Source organism: Aulonocara stuartgranti (assembly GCF_965226115.1).
Source record: "Aulonocara stuartgranti genome assembly, chromosome: 6".
Taxonomy (NCBI): Eukaryota; Metazoa; Chordata; class Actinopteri; order Cichliformes; family Cichlidae; genus Aulonocara; species Aulonocara stuartgranti.
Window position 1 is genome coordinate 13,958,663 of NC_138944.1, and position 21,050 is coordinate 13,979,712.

A 21,050-nucleotide genomic window follows, 5' to 3' on the forward strand; every position below is an offset into this window, starting at 1 on the left:
CATCCTTTTAACATGCTATTGAGCACAGTCACTAAAGCTGATCCCCCTTTCTGTTTGGTTCTGGCTGGAATGTAATAACAACAATTATCCACAAACACGCAAAAAATGTAAAGTAGAAGTGAAGCCTCAGAATTCAAAGAGGGCACGCCGAGGAGCTCTGTGAAAGCTGCAGCTGTCACACGGTTATCTGCAGTCCAGGAGAGCATGTGACAGTTCGATAATTCTGCTGGACAGGGTGGCAGGATCAGATCGATCCACCTCAGTCTGAAGCGTGTAATAAATGCTTCTGTCTTTGTGCCATGCAGTTTGAAGATACTGCAAAAGAAAAGATCGCGCAGCTTTGATTATGTTAATACAATCCTCACCTCAAATTTCTGCCTCAGTTCCTCATTACCATCATCCTCCTCTGAGATGGGAACATTGTAGTACTCCCCCTCCTCCTGGCACAATAACTTATACCTGAGAGGAGAGACATGACATGACAGGAAGTGAGGGGAAGAAACAAAGACAAGCTTATCCAAGCATTCTGTTTACATCAGAAGATGTTGTGTTTGTTAAAACCTGGATGATATAAAGCATTTACTGGGTACCAAGGAGCAACTGATGAGAGCTTAAACTACTGATATTTCTGACTCTACAGTTGTTTTTTTTACTTAAAATAACAGTGTAAATACAAAGAGTAACGTAAAAGTTATTTCATTCGTTACATCAATCAATACTCTGTCATTCTAAACTATAAATACAGATCAACAGTAACTGGGCATTCAACAAGTCAGCATTACCATCCACAGACTGGAGCCTTCATGAGCTCTGACACGCCAAAGGAAAGGGCTCCCATGAAGTCATTCCTCGTGGTCCGATCCCAGTCCCACACTTCTACTGATAGTCTGCGGTCTTTATCTGTATTCCTCAGCTTGCTGTACAGCACATTATGGTTAATAAAAAATAACACATTTGCTTACAGAGTCAGAATCAGAATCAGAAAGGGGTTTATTGCCAAATGTTGAGCAGGTTTACAACATTAGGAAATTGCTGCGGTGCTTCAGTGCAAACATAGTGTCATAAATAGCACTTAAATAGACATGAAAAAATAAAAGTAGGGATAAGAATTAAAAGTGCTACGTAGAAAGATATGTGCATGAGCTATACATGAGATATATACATGAGAATAAGAATTAAGAGTGCTACGTAGAAAGATATATACATGAGTGCAGGTGGTGATCAGTGCCAAACATGGAATGATGCAGTGAACACAGCGTAGGGTCATGTGTTAGTGGTGGGAACAGTCATATGGTTATTGTTCATGTGTCCAACAGCAGAGGGGAAGAAACTGTTCTTATGGCGAGAGGTTCTGGTTGTTCTTAATACTACTACTACTTATACTAATAGTACTTTAAACATTAAATACATTTAGCTTTTTTTCCCCCTTATCCTCTGTTAATTTATAATCTGTGCCATACTACAGCCTAGAGTGGGCCAGAGGCTGAAGATGGACCCGTGTACTCACAAAGTGAACGTCTCGTTCCATTTGGGGTTGAGGCTGGAGCGGATCGTTTTGGTCTTCTGCTTGGTCTCATTTTTGGGATCTGGTACGATCTTGAGCTTCACATATGGATCAGACAGCCCGTTGGGGTCCATGGGAATGAGGTTTCTGGCTTCAGTCACTGAAAACGATGAAGGATACAAACAAAAGATTGACACATTTGTCCATCCATCCGTCTTATGTGTCAGTGTGTGAATGTATGTGTGAATGGGTGGATGACTGAATGTGTAAAGCGCTTTGGGGTCCTTAGGGACTAGTAAAGCGCTATACAAATACAGGCCATTTACCACTTATTCCACTTATTCAGGGTTGCAGGGGGACAGGAGCCTGTCCCAGCTTTCACAGGGCATTAGGTGGAATACAGCCCTCTAGTGTGGGGTTAACACAAAGACACAGACAGCCAGTCATGCCTACAGCCAGTTTAGAATCACCGATTAACCTAACCCCATGCAAGTACAGAAAGGTCCCAGCTGGTTGATGGATTTGAACCCAGGACCTTTATCATGTGAGGCTAACAGTGCTAACACTGCACAGTACTGGCGTATCACTTTTTTTAAAGACCAAATAAAATATCTAAATAAAACCTATATAAGGTTAGCATAAGTGCAACCTAGTATCCATCCAATATTCATTAATATTTCCTTTCATATGTAACTTGATAACAACAGTACAAACAGCCCTGAGCATAAGGAACAGTTGCTCTCATTTAATCAACAGGTGAACACCTGCAGGTCAAGATCAACCAGCGAGGCGCAGCCTGTGAGGATTATTTATGGATCCGAGCCATAATGGGAGCAAATGCAGGAAGTGTTATGAGAACGGTGATTCTAATTTGCGAACTGTGTCATGCTTAAGTGGGCGAAGGTTCTCTTCTCTCCCTTCTGTATTTAACTATTCGGTAAACAAGGGCACACCAGAGACATTAGTACTCCATTAGCTTTGAGCATTGGAGCACTGCCAGATCTGGGCTGCAGTACAGTGCACACACAGACTCACATGCTCACATAAATATACACCTCCCTGCACACAATCAGATGTACACAGAGTATGTTTATCGACACACAATGTATCTAGCGTCCCCGCAGAGATAGGGATGGATGCCTGCCTGCTTTGTTAAACCTCATACCCTGGAGATCGGAGCTGTCTCCCCATGTGGCCCTGTCAGTCACACTGCAACCGTGGGCTGACAAAGCTAAATGATCTTTGACCTGGAAAAGAAGGCGCTAAGCCAGTGTGTTAAGAATGCAAGACAGAACTGCTAAACCCGGTGTTTTAACTCTGAATGTTATACAGATTGGCAGGATTAGGAGGGATAAATGAATAAAATCAATAAGGGATTGACACTGTTGGGTTAGTATAGCAGCTGTTGCAAATGTCGAGATGCTCCAAGAAGAAGGTAAAAACACAGCACAATTTTCCACTGGACTTTTACAGAATAAACCACATTGTGCACATCACAACAGACTCAAAAGGATCTTTGAAAAGAGCATATAACACTTCAATGATGGTGTATTGTATTCTCAGCACCTGTGGTGGAGGATCTGGGCGTCGAGTGATGATAATGGGGTGTGAAGTTTGATGAGTGATGAGCAAGCTGCTGTAGAACATGCTGGGAGATAGAGCACACTTCACAAGAGCGTCAGACGTTTCCAGGAGAAACTTGAAGTGTGGGAAGATATTGAGCGATCCTAAACCGGCAACCTTCGGCTTCCTCAGAAATCCAGTCAAGATGTGTTGAATAAGTATCTTCAAAGAACATCTTTGCTATTGAGTGCATTCTAATATAGATGCACTCTGCAGTAGAATTGCAGTCTGTAGGTAAACCTCTATTTCAATTTCTTTTCATTTCTTGAACAGAAGAAAATGCAATGGAAATGAATACATCTCTTCTTCTTCCTGACATAATAGCTGGTGGGCACTTTAGCCCTAAAAGAGCAGCAGCTCTAACTGCTATAAAAATGGTTGTAGTCTCAGACCTGAATTCACATGGGCTATTTTTACAATGACAAAAACAGAATAGAAGAAAAGTGCTAGTGTAACTCTATAAGACCTATTTAAGTGCTGTGCGAACCTACAATTGTAGTCCAGTGAATGGTTATGCACTGATTGCACATCTAATATTCAAGTGAAGTTGAATTTAATATCTGCGGCAAGCTGAACTTCTACACCAGACTTTTTTCCAATCCTTAGACGGTAAAGGTCATGTTTTGAATATTTCATATTCTGGCCTTATGTATGCCAAGACCTGGGACCAAAAGACATTCTGTAAAGCATATAAAAGGGACACTTCTTGGTGTCTTATGCTTGCGAGCTTGAATAGTTTGGTAATTTGGTTGAAATATAAATCATTGTATTAGCTACTCCTCTGGGGGGGGATATTTAATATTTATATATGTGACAAACTGTATGTCTGAATTTTAGCTCTGCTTTGTCCACAACATTATAGGTTTACACACTACTTATACGAACAAGTACCTGAAGAGTCCCCGACAGCCATTGCAAAACTGTACTTCCAGTCCTGACCAGTAGGGGGCATTCTAGACTGTCTAATTGAGCTTTGCAGGCACAGAGCTCACACACACGCACAACTGTGTGCCACAAAACAAACCAGATATGTGAGTAGTCTTAAATTCTGAGTGAGTTTTTTGCTGAGTTGTAGAAATCTGTTAGATGAAGGGAAACTACATTTGAAATGAAATATCAAATATATAAACACCTTTGTTGTTTTACACCTCTGGATGGGCCTCCATCTGTAAAATGTTGCATTTTATATAATCTTAGCATGATTTTGCATCTTCTAGTTGTCTCTTTTCTCATACGATGAGTGCACCTTCTGTTTTCTCTGCCTCAGCTGGATTTCATTATTGATTTTCTCAGTTGCACTGTTAGAAAACTTGCTGCACACTAAACGCTAGATGACTACTTATGAAACAGACTCGACCTACTTGGGCCAAATAGCTGTGATAGTTTTTGTTGTTGTTGTGTAAGTCCAAGTGAGCTGAAAACTGCATCCGTGTGCAAATATGCATGTTTCCTTTCAAAAACCACTTCTGTCCATTTCTGTTCTACAGACCGTAACAAAACCAAGAGCGCAAAAACCAGATAAGAAAAACCAAACAAGCAACAACTGATGTGATGAAAAGCAGAGCCATATGTTCAAATGGTGTGGAGGGAGTGTGCACATGCTGAGAGGAGGGAGTTGAGGCAGGACACCGACAAACACACTGGGAATACCAATGACATGACTCCTGGGAGTCTAGCAGCACAAATCCCAGAGCAACAAAGTTCAGCTGTTTTCTGAGGTCCGGAGAGACACCGAAGGAAGGAGAGAGTCTGTGTGTGCATTTATGGACAGAAGCAAGCTGCACAAGATGATTTAAAGCAATGGTTTCCCTGCAATCAGGAAAACCTCCTCCAGAACTTCAACCAAATTTCCATTCATGACTGTTTGTCAGCAACTGTTTGTTTCAGAAAAACGAAGCTTTAGGTTAAGAAGCCAGAACAACTAAACTTACAATGCAAACAATAAAAAAAGGACTATTTTTTTTAGTTATATACATTCATCATTACGTTATCCATAGCTTCAGTTCTGCCCATTTTTTAAAATATCCATATAATGCACTATTAAGACGTGTGCCTACTCTGGATGCACTGGATGCAATTACTGTTAGTGTATGCTGTAATATTAGCGAAAAGGGAAAAGTGAGATCAATAGAAACACAGACAAAAGTCGCCACTGAGTTTGGTTTCTTAGCCTGCTGACTTTCCATGCTTGTAAACAAAATTTTTGACTCTAATTAGATTCTTTCCCCATCGCAAGGATTCAAAGACAGACGGGAAACAGCAGGGAAGTGAAGAGAGACCGCTGCAAACTGTAAACAGCTGCTTCTACTTGCCTCTTCTTGCTGATTTTGAGTGATTACTGTAAATGCTCTGATTACAGTATTGAAATAAATAACTTAAATTTGTTTGTGATGACAGTTTAGTCTAGTTTAGCTTAGCTTTAATCTGGCACAACGGTGTTGGCCCAAATTTGATTTTTGATCTGTTCGGTTGCTGTGTTTTTTTTTTAATCCCCCAGAACCGCTGGAACAGCACTACCTCCACGATCTACAAAGCTATGATTCACAAATAAAGAGCGTATTATAAGAGAGTGTGCATGGATATGACAACAACCCAATATTATGCTGTGGTAAGCCACAGTCTTTCAAGTCTTTATTTACTTTGCGAAGCCATCTACAGAGACGCACAGAGCCTTGTCTTCGGCTGAAGCAGGATGACCCGACTAAAAATTAGGCCAGCTATGTTTGTTCTTCACCTCCTAGTGTAAACACTGTGTGCAAACCCTCCCTGAGCAAATGTCCCTTAAGTGTGTCTAACTCTGTACCTTGAAAGCCTGGTATTTACAAAGTGGCCTGAAAAAAATGTAATGTAATCTTGCACAAGCACGCCACATAAATTTGAATGCCTGTGCTTGTTACTACTTTGATGAGTGAGGATATTATCTCAGCGAATGCAATGCATTTATTAAAACTTGAAAACATAATGGGCGCTAAAAGAGCTGTGAAGTTTGTTTCAAACAATAATATATTCATCGTACTGTTCAGATTGTGCATATCTTCATTACAAGGACATAGCTGTACAGCCAAAGAGCTCACTGTACAATCTTCAGGCAGGAAACACTGCTGGCCCAGTGGCCAACACCCTGCAGTGGAAAAACGCTGGCAAGGCTAGCATCACAAGTGCTGTCAGCTGCTCCATCTTAGCTCTGATTCACTGGGAAAGTTTAATAGCGGGATTTTAAAGTAAATTTTCTCTTGGCAAGAACTCGTTGGGTTTTCTGCAGAATGACTCAGACAGTACAAAGAAATGGAAATTACTCGGAGAAAATGCTGCAGAGTGGATGCAGCTTGTCATTGGGCAGTTCTGGCGTAACCTCCGCCAGAACTCAGACAGAGCTTTGATCCGACCCTAACTGTGCCTTCCAGCAAGGCCTCTTTGGATTCAGAGAGTAAAGTCTTGTGTTTAATCATTTCGAATGAACAGGTGAGGATGAACACTTTAACCAGAATGGACTTTTATTTTGACATTTTACTAATTAATTGAGTTTGATCACTGAGAAGAAAAGGTAAGAAAGGGGATGTACTACAAAACTGGTGGAACACTGTGCAGAATATATTGGCAAACGAATATCCAAAATGTGACAGGAAAACTTTTAGAAACCATCAGTGTGCACAAAACTGCAGAGTGACTATTACTATAAGCTATCACTAATACACATACACTGGGTCACTTCATGTCTCCTTGGCAACTTGACCATGAACCCAGAAACTACATACATGCTTAAATAATTTGTATTTTCCTTTATGGTTGAAGGGCCAATGAATTTTAGCAGTACTGTCAGGATCTCATTTGAACCTCACGCTGTCTATTTTTGGCAAGCATTATCAGGATTGAGAAAACCACAAAAGCAGCAACAGGAAAAGAAAAGTGCAAAAGCAACTGCAGCTCCATCAGCTAGAAGACGTTAACAACATCGAGGGTGAATTTTTTTTCTCGATTACTGTAAAGTGTAACTACACCTCCAAGGTTCAACAAGTCAACTCTGGCTTCACTGATCCACCCACATCTATAGCCTCCGCTGCCAATCTGACCTACACACACCTACAATGCACCTACATGTAAACTCCTACAGCAGGTATAATGTAACAACTAGCAGAGGCACATTCGAAGAAAGGAGACACAAAGTCTAATGGGAAAGTTAAAGCAAAGATAAAAGGAAGCTGAGGGGGGTGGTGAATGATGCTAGTTTGAAGAATTTGGTAAGTCAACATGGGAACCAAACTGAAATGTAATAATTACCCAGAGTTAAGCTTGTGCTGTCTCTGTAGAGTAAATATCTGGTTTTATATTTGAAAGACTAAGAATGTCTAATGTACTGTTGCTCATTACTGGCATTCTTTTCTTAAATCTACTGACTAACTGACCCCTACAAGACCAAAACTAAGGACACACCTGCTTGAATGCAATTTGTATTATTAATTTAATGTTTCCAGGGATGTAATCAGTAATCAGGTTACTCATATGTCATTCATAACTATCAGGTTATGAGACAGTCGGCCTCTGCAGAACATCCTCCAACAGTCTGTCTGGAGTCTCCTCTCAGTGTCAGCTGTTTACTGCAGTGTGAGCAGTGTTTTGAACAATGTATGGGCTGCATTATGTATACATATATATGTATTATGTGTATCAGTAGCAAACTAACAGGAGAAGATTAGGAGCAAACAAAACACCAACTAGTAGGAGTATCTTAAAGTCTGGCAAAAGTATGAAGGGAATTCCTGTGAGTTTCAGTATTTATATACTGCTTAGATCGATAGATGTAATGATAAGAGTGAAGCCAATTTTTAGTCACTGACTGAGTTATTATGATCGCAGCGGGTAAAAGTACATATTGTTGAAGGATGAAATGAGGTTAAGCGTCCCCAAGTGATACTTCAGAGTCAATTTGCTAAGCCTGAACCGAGTTTGACCCCATTCATTTGTTACATTCGTGCACAGTAAACAAGCAGAAAAATGAACGTACGGCAAAGGGCTCTCTACCAAAAGACTTCTCCAACTCTGGAAAAATTTGCAGAAAATCAATGAACAATAAGGTTGCTGAAAATAAAAAAACAGGAGGGTTGTTGTTGTCTCAGAGCCAACTAACAGAGGAGAGCTATGTGCAGGAATAAGAGGCAGAAAACAAGGTTAGTGGGTTATCTCTGTCCTTCACCAGAGAAACAGATCTCGTTTTGTCTTTCTCTATTTTGCTCCAACTGACAAAACACACTCTAACAGCTCATGCATGTTTCTGCAAACTGCACAAACACCTCTCGCTGGTATGAAATGACTCATTTTATTCTTCTTATTATTCATATTGTTATTATTACTCAGGTTTATGTGTGACTTCATTGATCTGCTTAAAGCGCAGCTGCTTCCCTTGGCATCTATGCCACTTCCTGTTGAACATTTTGGCTCCGGCCAATTTCAAGGAAATTGAAGAAACTCTTCAATCACAGCACACTGTGTAAGAATTCTAACACTAATCATTATCCACTTACAGGAAATCAAGTTTTCCTTCTCCACTTAAAGGCACCATCGCACGCTACTAATTCTGCCCATTCCAACTCTAGTCATGTTTTACATGTGAGAGCAGTTTTAACCAAGCTGCTGATTTGTGGGGCAAATGTATATGAAAAAGCAAAAACTGTGAACACACACAGCTGCATCTATTTTAAAAAAGGCCTCTAACCAAATACCCTCATTTGAATAAAGGGATCTAGGGAAATATGTTGTGTATATTAAGAACAATAGAACGAGTCTGACCCCCTCCCAACTACAGGAAAAAGAAAAAGAGAGAAAAAAGTGAAAAAATGTACTCAACTTCTATCTATAAGATGTACTTTCCAAAATCTTTACAACTTTTTTTTTTTTTTACATTTAACAACAATGTAGGGAATTTGTTTTATGAAGCTTTCAGAAGATTTACCTACTACCTACACACCAGTCTGTAAACACTCATATTTCTGTGTGTAATGATGCATGTGAAAATGATGTGGACTTTATTGTTCCCAGCTGTCTGCTACACCTTCTCTGTAAACTTTTTGACTGGCTGTAACAGGACTCTGTTTGGCAGGCTGTCTGCGGGGCATCTACAGCAGCTAATGTAATCAGCAATGCAATCTGGCTTGAGTGGGCTGCAGGCTGGTACAGCAGTTCTACAGAAATACACCTACACGCAAACACACATGCACACACTAACGCTAACCAGAGATCACATGCAAATTTGAACTCACCGAGTCCAAATCAGGAATTTGATCGTATGTGCCTCAGAAGGCCGAGAGTCAAATGAAATGCAGCTAGAGGTGATAATCGCGGTTTCCTGTTCCCGATGTAGACACATGCACACTCGTGAGCTCTTAAACGCATGTAAGCTTAAAATTAGCAGGCGTTTTCACACACAGTGCATATAGTATATGTGAAAATGTGCGAAACAATCCACCTTTTATTATCTTGAGATACGCTGGCAGTGCAGATTTCAACAAAAATGAAAGAAATACTGGACTAAAATGCTTCTGAAGGAGCTGCGGCCAAAAATGCCAGCAGGATATTATTATCATTTCTTGAATTTGGCAACCAGATGAGACTGAATGTGCAAAAGCGAGGAGGAGAGCGAGAAGCATAAGAAGCAGAGCGATCTTGAATGAATAAACCTAATCTTGGTTATTCATGGGTATAGTTGTACTTTATGTTTTATGTCACACTTTTTTTTTGCATCCAAATGAATAATTACAGTCCTAAAATCCCAACGCTTAACCCAGCATGTAAGTGTATTACTACTACAAACTGCAATAATTCTACTAATAGTGCCAAAGGTCAGAGCCAGGTATTTGCATTATCTTGCATGAAATTAGTCCACATCCATCATAATCATTGATTTATATACCAATAAATGACCATCCGCTCCTTTTTCTATTTTTAGCCAAGGAAAGCAAAACAAAAAAATGAGTACAGTTGTGCTTAGATAACACTTAGATAAGCACAGAAAAGATATAACCATCCAATTAATTTTGTTCCTCACTCAAAACATATTCCCTAACATTTGCACCATTTCCCTGCCAACGCTGACCCTGTTTCTTCTAGTGTTAATTTGATAAGTGAATGTCAGTGAAGTTCAGCAGGGACTTGTAATGCACTGACCCCTTTTAGCCAGTTAATTCAGTGATTATGTGTGGCTGCTGTCAACTCCCTGCCATCTCTATTGTTCTAGCTAATGTGCTAATGCATCATTTCAGCCAGGGGATTTACAGCATGCCTTGAAATACAACACAAAATGGGTTCCTACATGACACACACACTGCTGGGTTCTTCTTTTTTCATTATAAACTGCACAGTTGGGCAACTGTTCACTGTCTACAGTCCACTATTTTTATAACCTTTTACATAAAGAGCTGAAAATCAATATTAACCATTCCTTTGCTGTCTTATATTTTGCACAGAATTGTATAAAAACCTATTTTTTGCTCCCCTTTATTCTTCTACATTTAGCATCATTATTATTAAGCTGGTACAAACTGTCCCTGTTGATAACAGAGTTTTGTTCAGTAATGCACAATTAGGACCACACATCCCAGAACAGCTGCATACTGAACACTGAAGAATCTGCACAAATGGCAGCATCTAACACCATCTAACAGTGTTCATTTTGTGCCACATTTAGTTGTGAATGTAACAGCAAATACATTTGACAGATTACGTATGAAATTATCTCAGCTTAGCTACAGCAGCTGGTCAGACATTATTTGCTCTGAAAGGATTATTTTATGCTGTCTGCAAATACAACAATTGAAAACTGAAATGATTTGTTATTTATAAACGAAAACACTTCATCTTGTTGCATGCTGTTTATATTTGGAAATTGGCTAGCCCAGTCATGCAAAAGACAAATAAACACATAAATTATATAGAAACTGGAGATTATCTTGTGATAGGATCACTCTAAAAAGCAAAGAGAGAGAAAAATTGGACAGGAGGCCTAAAGTCGGAAGGGGCTTCAACCCTTTTGACCCCTTATTTCAGCTTTCTTTAATCAGTACTCATAAGTAAGACTCAAACCCAGCATTCATTTTGATCACTACTGCACACCTGGATACAAAGTTTAATAACTCTGTCTTTTATGGTTGTGAATTATCTGTAGTCAGACAGTTATGTATCTGTCTGGTTGGATATACTGTGTTATTATATACTCTGTCAAACACAGACACAGAGAGAAACGCAGATAGACTGACACAAAATGACACCAGCTGGTGGAAAAAGTAGGAAATAGATTTCGCAGGAGGTCAAAAACCTTTTTTCTTTTTTTTAACAATCCTGTGCTCAAGATGTGTCATCCTGAGTAGGGATGGCAATCCTTGGAATTGTTACTCTGCTTGCATATTAATCCTGCTTATGATTCCACTTACACTTGCACTGCAATCAGCTGATTTCAGTTCGTGTGTTAGTGTTTTAGCCCAGCAGTCAGACCCTGAACTTCAACAGAAATCGGGCTACAACCTCCATTTCTACCTGTTCATGTTTCTGCTGTAGAATCACTGAACCGATCGCGTTTAAGTCTCTTTGTGCTGGTTTTTAATTTTGCTGTTTTTTGGCTTTGTGTTCATACCTAAATACTAAGAGAAAGATCATATGTGTGTTCTCATTACGGTAGGGATTTTTTTTTTTTTTTTTGCGTAACAACCCCAACACTGATCACAACAAAGAGGGAAATACCTCCAACATGCACAAACAATTGACCACACAGCATGCAATTAATTTGCATAACTCTAATGTCTTTGATATGCTGCTTAGAGTTGGTGTTGACTCTCAATAAGGAATTGATAAGTGACATTCATAATGGATTTGCTATATTTTAGTAAGTTTCCATCCTTAACCCTGAGACATTTTTATGTGTAGAGACAACTTACTGCATGATGTTGAGAGACATGAATCTTTATCCTAAACTGGTGTGACACTAAAAATGACAAAATCTTGAGCTGCTCCTCATTTGTCATGCCTCAGTCTTTTCTCCTGTCTGAATGACTTCTTGGCAGGCACCCTTCCACTGAGACCATTTATGATGAGCCTTCTGTCAACAATAAATGGATCAACTTAAGAGCCAGATGCATCTCTCAGGTCCTGTCATGTCTTCTGGACTTTTTCTTATTTCTTAAAAACATGATTTTCAGATACTCAGAGTCTTTATGTCTGACACATCTTCTTTTTAAATGTTTTTTTCATTCAGTTTTATTTAGATAAATCATAAAAAGTTGCCACGAGCCACTTTATACTGTAAGGTAAATATCTTACAATAATTCACCGAAAACTACAACAATCAAACGACCCGCTTTGAGCAAGCACTTGGCGATAGCTGGAGGGAAAAACTCCCTTTTAACAGGAAGAAATCTCCAGCAGAACCAGGCTCAGGGAGGGGCGGTGATCTGCCGCTGAACGGTGAAGGGTGATGGCAGTAAGACGGGACAAACAGCACACAGACAAAGACTTTTAACCTTCACTTGTCCAGTTTCCTCAGTTTTTTTTAAAGACACACTCCATAACATGCCAGGATATGGCAAGTTTTCAGCTAATAGCTCTTTGGGAATCACCTTGTTGGTGCAGTAATACTGTTTCAAGCCTCTCAAACTGTGTTGTCTTTGGCATTTTTCATAGATTCAACAAAATAAATGAAAACAAATTATGTTCTATGCTGACAGGCTGCTAGAGTCAAGACTTTTGCACAATACTGTATATTTCTCACATAGCCTTGCTATTTTTTTGCCTGCTAACATAATCATAACAAATGGCTGCAAGAAACAATTTCCCCTTCAGAAGGTTTATGGAACATGTCATCAATATTTAATATATTGCACTAAGGAAATGTTATCAACAATATATCACATCTGTTAATAAGCTTAACAGATGTTTCTTTAAAACCAGATGCATCACCAATAACAGCCAGTGACATGCTCATGTAAAGCAGCCTTCAAATGAATAATAGTGAGACATATAATTATAGTGCCATGACCCTGTTCACAAGGAGAACACTCAGATCCTGTCTGTGTGTAATTCTGACTGGACATAAATTAATAAAATCAAGCCTTGAATTTGCTTTGCAGAGACAATTCAGTTACATAGAAAATCCAGCAAACGCAGAGCGAGTCGTGACTGTTTAAATAAAGTATCAACACAAGGCCTACGCAGCAGACCACACACACCACTGCAGGACTACATATTTGGTTTGGGATTGCCTTCCAAATGTGTCGAAACTGTGAATCGTTTCTTACAGCAGAATGTTAAACAGGAGAAACTTTATCGATTTATGACCCAGAAGCGAGCAGGCTTTTGGCATACTGATAGGCGATAGTCTCAAGGCCAGTTATGTAGCTAGAAGTTCGACACAGTGCGTCAGATGCAGGCCGAGTTGAGGCAGAATTAATGAGGATGGTTCAATTCAGGTAATGGCAGCGGGGATAGACAGTGAATGTGTGTGTGTGAAAGTGGGCAATCAGAGATTATTGACAATAAGGGTAAAGTGTTGAGATTGATCCACGCTTGCAATTGAACCAGAGCAATAGCGTCTGCAACCATCTATACCCTCATCCCATTTGATGTGGAGTGACACATTAGTATAAATCTGTCGGTTCAGGTACATCCCCTCTGCATTATAAGCTCATTTCATTAAGAGTCTATGAAGGGTTATGAGGCCTACCTGTGACCTGCAGTTTCTCTCCGCTGACCTCACACTTGAGAAAAACACGCCCCCTCCTTTCAGTGTAATCAGTTCCACACAGGCTGGGCACATTCATAACACACTGATTATGGACATTCATATCGCAGGCTGGTGGGACAGAGGAAATATAAGATATCAGAGAAAAGCACGTTTATACATTATGCATTTGATTCAAATCAATCAAAGGTGACTGAAAAAAGAATGAGCGCTTTCTCAGAATTGACTGACATGAAAAAAGTATATTTTTTTTTAAGATAAAGATGCAAAAGACATTTTTTGACTTATCTGTACATTTTGCTGTCCATCTTTTATAATATATATATATATATATATATATATATATTAGGGGTGCAACGATATTCGTATCGATATTGAACCGTTCGATACAGTGCTTTCGGTTCGGTACGCATATGTATCGAACAATACAACATTTGTAATTTATTTTATCAACTTTCCTTCTGACGATGCTGTCTGTGTTGAGCGCTCAGTGAATCTGCGTTCGATTACTCCGCCTAGGCTGCACTGTGGAGCGCAGATCCACTGAGCGCTCCACACAGACAGCATAGTCAGAAGAAAGAGCTCAGGGCAAGCTAGCGAGACAGAATGTCTGTGAAGGTTCTCAGTCATCCAGGTCATCCAGGTCCAGGTTTTCTTTGCAAGCTCCTTTGACTAGTGTGACAGAAGTTAAGCTCTCCTTGCAACATGGCAAATTGAACCTCCCCCACCCTCATTCAGATCTGGCGTTTGGAATTATTTTGGTTTTCATGTGACGTATGACCCTGAAGGTAAGCGCGTCATGGACTAAAGTAAAACAGTATGTTGGATGTGCCACGCAATGCTCAATTACATGGGTGGGAGCTAGCGTGTTAGCGCAGTTAGCTCATTAACGTGTTGGCTGTCTAGCCCCATGCACGGGGCTATCAGGGGTAGCTCGTTAACGGAGATTTGCAGTGTTGTGGTGTTAAGGTGATTTTAACGAGGTTAACCTGAAAGCACTAGTGGGAACACAACGAATATGACTGCACATTTACGCCGACATCATCCTAGTGCAAAGACAAAAACAACAAGCATGCTACTAACTTTAGCCGAGTCATTTAGACAGCAGTTAGCAGATGATTCTCCTTATGGGGACCTGATATGTTTAATATGCTGCTGAGAATATAGCTCAGAAGAAGCGGATAGTATAGCTTTTATTTTGGAAAGAGCCATTTCTCTGTAATAAACTCTCTTTTCCAAAGATGAGTGATTCCTCAATCAGATACAGGGCTCGCAAAATTTTTCCAGTCGGGCTACCAAAATCTCTCTCTGCCCTGCCCGTCGGGCTATTGTAGGAAGGAAAAATATATGTCAATGCTTTTGCATTCTTTCGGAAATGTAGCTGGGTAATTATGTCATTGGCATCGGTGAGCCACTGTCAATATGTGACATATTGAAGTCGCGTTTGAATTTGCGCTTGTTTTTTGCTTTCACTTTGCAATCGCACGAACTGTGTATAGAGAGCGACAGCACTGATCTGTGAGTGATGATAATTTGTGCACCAATTCCTCTGACATCGTCTTATTAATCGTTAGCTTACTATGCAAACATGACAAGTGAAATCTCCCGCAGCAAGCTTAAACATGTGAGAGGTTGATCGCGCAGAGAATCGCTGAGCTTATGTGAGTGCGTGTGTAAAAGCAGCAGGATATATATTTCAGTTCTGCTGAGCCAAATAAGACAGGTCGGGGTGAAGAAGTGACAGCCAAAGAAAAGCTTACCACAAAACGGAGAAGTTATGACAAATCAGACTATAAGGCAAAAAGAAAGTGCAGCTTTATGGTTTCATGGACAAAATAATTTCTGTGGCTGCAATATGACGAGCTAAATAACCAGGGCTGCACATAAGTGGTCCGCAGGTGCGCATTCGCTGTCAAAATAAAAAACACGCACAAGGGTTAGGGTTAAATTTAAAAACTGTACTTTTGAGTTAAAATATATATATTTATAATTTTAATAAATGACAAATTAAAAAGGCATGAACATTTTATTTTGTATCGAAAAAATATCGAACCGTGACACCAAAGTATCGAACCGAACCGTGAATTTTGTGTATCGTTGCACCCCTAATATATATATATATTCCATATTTTACAAGTGTTGTTTTTACACATGCAACCTTAATGTCCCATTGGAGTAGGCTAATATAATAATACCATCTTCACACAATGTTAAATTATTATTTTTTTGAAGAGCAGTTAACAAGGTTATGACCCATATTTATACATGTGTGTCAGTCAGCTGAGCTGTCGTTTCATGGATTGGGAACAGTTGCATCATCACGTCATCAGGTCAGAAGGTGAAAATAAATGAAAACCAGTTGTGATGCTGACACATTCTTCCTTGGGACTGTTGTATTATTTGTACCTCCCTGGAACAACCTTGTGTTAACAGTGCTTAAAACTACCAAAATGTGTAATCACATAGTGGCGTGACTAGAGGTGTGGCTGATCTGCTAAAATATAATTTCCACATCTCTATTTTTGTACACCCTGGAGCAATCATAACTGCCATTCTGAGTATGTAGCAGATAATGCAGGAGCTCATTAAGGCTTTCAGACGTTAATCCACTAATGCAAGATTAAAGGGAAGACTAAGGAAGAAATATTAATAAAGACTCAGAAAAGCTTTGATACGAGGCTTATTATGAAGGTGCAGCAAACACGGCCGCACAGTGAAGAGAGACAATGTGTAATTTTAATGAGTCAAAGTCAGGAGGAGGGGAACAGATCCCCATATGATATTTTTTGACAAGAGTCATTCTGAAAAAATGGCTTTAAACTACAACATAATCAGTGTAGAGTCACACATGTTCATTTTCTCTTAAACTTTTCCCTTAAACTTAATTACTCACAGTCGCACTTCATGCCCTGGTGAATGAGGCCGTAGAGCAGAGAGCCACAGTGATCGCAGAAGGTGGGGCTCCCATAGGTGTGGATCTTGAACTTGTGCTTAGTTCTGGGATCCTGCAAAGACCAAAAGAGTAAGAAAATAAATGGTTGACAACCACTGAGAACATATACTGTTCATTTTACTTAAACACTGGGCACAAAGAGAGTAATTTATCGCAGTACAAGTATTCAAATCCAGAAAGGCCAATTGCAAATTAAATACTGAAACAAGTGTTTGCAGATCCAAAAAGAAATCTACAATTTTAGAGGGAAACCTTTGAATATCTCATTATTTACACTACATATCATCAAAAGAGTCAAAGAATCTGGAGAAATCTCTGTGCGCAAGGGATGAAGTGGAAAATCAGCACTCGGATAGCACTGCGTTAAAAAGGCATTCTACGTCATCAATGAAGGACAAAATGAGTCAACCTAATACCTCAGAGGAATCACTCAGCAGATAATACGCTGCTGATTCTTAACAGACGGCAATCACTGGTTATTCTATGGTTCAACTGAAGGTGACAAGCCGATCAATTTGCAACAACTTTTTAATAATTTGCTATTGTTAAAGATCAGCTCATAAATTCAAGAGTACCAATGTAGGAAATACAGTGCAGCTGACTCAAATAATTATCCATGACTCTTTACTACAATATAATATTTCTCAAAATAAAATCTACTCCATCTACTCCAATAAAAATATTATGAAGTGTCTGAAAATACGCCATACAGAAGTGTCTTAGGATTTGTTGGTCCTTTGCTAACCTATCAAACTGTTTGTGCACATATGTGTAAGCCTTTCATTTCATTATTATTCTATTAAATTTGTTCATTGTTCCAGGCTCTCCACATGATTATTAGATCACTCAATGTATGAAAGAAATTAGGGTTTAATGGGGGGAATGAGAGTGCACAACTGTGTGTAAGTCTGTGTGTAAGTCTGGAAGAGTATGACTCACATCTCTGTAAAAATTGTAGAACTACTTGTTGGATTTATTATTATTTTTCCTACATGGAAGACAAACCTCCATACTTGATTCTGCTAGTATTTTCCATTGTATAAAGCAACATAATCTTAGTTGTAGCATGTGCAAATAAACCTTTTTTTTTTTTTATCCAACTCTAATATTTTGGTGCAAAAAAAATCTGCCTAATGTTTCTGACATGCCTTAAATATTGTCATCCACAGCTCCCTTAGAGTATGAACACTCTTGTAATGTAAGCATTTTACAGGCTGTAAACTGATCTGGCACAGTGTTGCAATGCACAGAGCTACTCACATAGCACATTCACATTTGCCACGTGATTATATTAACATAAAATTAAAGACATAAAATACATTTAGATAAATTATACTCAAGTGGAAGGCTTACTTTTGATTTTAGGATAGTGGTGAATGAATGAATTCCATCTATCAATTAAAATGACTCAATGTGATTTGCATCTTTAATGCAATTGCAGATACAGTAAGACCCTCAAATGTCACTACTGCATTATATATTATATCATAAAAAATAATGAGCTTGTTAACATGCAATATATATAAATATAAACACTGTATGCATTATGACATGTGGCTAATATTGTAAGACAGAACTAAAATAACATCCCAGCTATTGTTCTTCATTTGCATTTGTCATTCATGAACACTGGACCGATATTTGCATTTACACATCCCTTCCTACCTTTCAAGTAAATGCAGCATCCATCGTTTTTATCAGAGCCTCATCGACATTCATCCCACTGGTAACCATTGTAAATTTGGGGGAAATTTGGATACTCAAATAAGGGAATGTGGAGAACAAAACTTAACATTTATGCAAGCCAAAACAGGCAAATGTGTTGGTAGATAAAAGTAGATAAAAGTAGAGTTGCTACAGGTAAAATAGGCTGAGGAAAATAATGCTACATTTGCAACACTATAAATAGTGGTCAGGTGGAGTGAGCTGACATTACTTAAGGTATCCTTCCTTCAGTCCAGTTCAACTAAGCAGCAAAATGGTATGTGACAATTACAAGTCCATTTCACTTAACACTCCCTTTCAGCACATAAAATACAGCATCAACCTGGAGTGGGCGCAAACTTCTTAAGTAAATATCTGCAGGTGTTAAGTAAAGCATTTTTTTCTTTATGTGATCTGTTAAACAAGCAAAAGCAGTTGCCTCCCTTTTTCATATATATGTGTACACAGCAGTAAATAGCAAGAGCCCAGTGCAAACATACGCATGATGCATAGGGTAAACATATGGCTGGCATATCATCGCTACTGATATAATGTGTAGGGCATGTGATAAGGCACAGATCACTTTAAATATTACAGCAACATCCGCATACGGTATACAGGGTAGGCTCCCAGTCACTTGCATACATTCATTAATTTCACACATACAACATGAGGCTTCGGAAGTACTCTCTGCTAGAGAGAAATCTGGAAGACTGCCATTTTTCCAAGAACACACAGTGCATCCTGCTCATTCTCAACTTGTGCTGTCCTGTAAATTCATTTCAGTTAGAAAACCCTTTAAGTGGATTTGGATTAATAACACTATCCAGGCTAGTCTTCATTAAATTTTTTTCCCTGCATCTATTTGAACACTTGCCAATATGTATTCCCTGGATGCAGGAAAGCATCTCTTATCCTATGAGAAAAAGTACCAGTCCTGAGAACATCCCTCCGATTTTTTTCGATCGTGAAAAATATAGAGTCAAACGTAGAACGAATGAAAAGAGCTTGAACCCAGAGAAATAAATCATCAGTAAAAGGAGACGCATGACCCGTATCTCAGCGAGAGCTGACAGTATCGCGCAGTGAGGCGCCACAGTGATCAATGTCATTTCAGTCAGTTTGACACTGGCCTCTGGACTAATGCAACAGAGACTCATTCGGGCTCCTCGTGAGATTGCTTTGCCACTTTCTTCCATGTCAGCCTGCTGAGGCTTTACACCATTACTGGTCTAAGAGAAACGCTTCCTTTTCAGATCTTGCAGAAATCAGCTACACTGCTGTAAGTGCTAAATTTGTGAAGACATATGTTATTTATCTAAAAATAAATTATGATTTACAGGAAAATTACATGTTGAAGGGTTCATTTTTCCTTGTTTTGTTTTTTTGTTTAACAAATTAATTTATTTTTTAGATGGACAATCACAGTTTGGGCTTGGATGACTAACTTTGGGGTAACAGCTCACACAAACAGCAAAGTTTACCAACATTTTCATGTGTGAAACACTCAAGTAAGGAGAAATTAACAATCTATATGGGGGTGTGGAATACAACATATTCAGCATTGAGAGTAAATCTGATACAGGAGCTTTGCGACCTCGACACCATATACTTAGTTACCCCCAACACACTGACTACAGGTCAGTAGTTAGTATGTTACCCAAGGACACACAAGGATAACAGAGGGGTTGACAGACATGAGTGGAGAGAGTGAAAGAGGGAGAGAGGGAGACTGCACTTGCAGTACTTACTCACATCCACCCACACACAGCTGATCCTGAAGGATAATCCTCTTGTTTTCCCCTTTTGCTTTATTCCCTCATCTACGGCATGAATGAGTGATGGCAACTAGGACAAACATTCAGCTGCACATCAATTGTGTATTTCACATCAGCTTTTCAAAGGGTGAACCATGGCTTAATGTTTCCAGATAATGGAAAACACTCAGAACAAAAAGACAAATAAATACATGTTTGTCCAAGTTAGCACTTTGTACTAGGGAGCTGGCGGCTTAAAGACTGTTTGATGTCCTATGTAACTGCATCGGGTCTTTGCAGCTCAATTTCTTGAAAAGTTTAGAGCTGCACTGAATGAAAATGGTCTAAGAAATGGTAAACCAGTGTTAGAGATGGCACGTTTGTAAATGTACAGATGTGTTGCTTACACTGATGCTAAAGTAACCTAACACTAGGCTACTAGCATTATGTTCGAGTACCGCTAAAGAGGATTATTATCAATTTTGCAGGTATTTTGTAAAAAGCATGATAGTGCTGGGGTTAGCACTGTTGCTTTACAGTAAGGTTCACCATCTGTCCAAAGCCTTTCTGCGTGGAGCTTGCATCTTCTCCCTATGTCTGTGTGGGTTCTCTTTGGGTGAGTAGAGTTAGGTTAATCGGTAATGCTAAAGTGTCTGAGAGTCTGCGATAGACTGGCAGACTGCCCAATCGCCCAGTGGCAGGTAGGACAGGCTCAGAATGGATGGATGGATTTTGTAATAACACTACCTTATGACAGTAGAGTTACTACAATAATGAGAAGGAAATTAA

At 39.3% G+C, this 21,050-nt stretch overlaps 1 protein-coding gene across 3 annotated transcripts in view; it reads right to left on the reverse strand.

Moving 5' to 3' along the window:
* Positions 1-21,050, reverse strand: part of prkcaa (protein kinase C, alpha, a) — a 144,001-nt gene that overhangs the window by 45,564 nt on the left and 77,387 nt on the right. For all 3 annotated transcript variants that reach the window (XM_082536417.1, XM_082536416.1, XM_082536418.1), the window contains 5 exons: positions 16,741-16,852; positions 13,830-13,958; positions 1,508-1,664; positions 783-917; positions 366-459 (listed from right to left, as the gene is read on the reverse strand). In XM_082536417.1, coding sequence (XP_082392543.1) covers positions 366-459; positions 783-917; positions 1,508-1,664; positions 13,830-13,958; positions 16,741-16,852 — 627 coding nt within the window. The remainder of the gene's footprint in view (positions 1-365; positions 460-782; positions 918-1,507; positions 1,665-13,829; positions 13,959-16,740; positions 16,853-21,050) is intronic.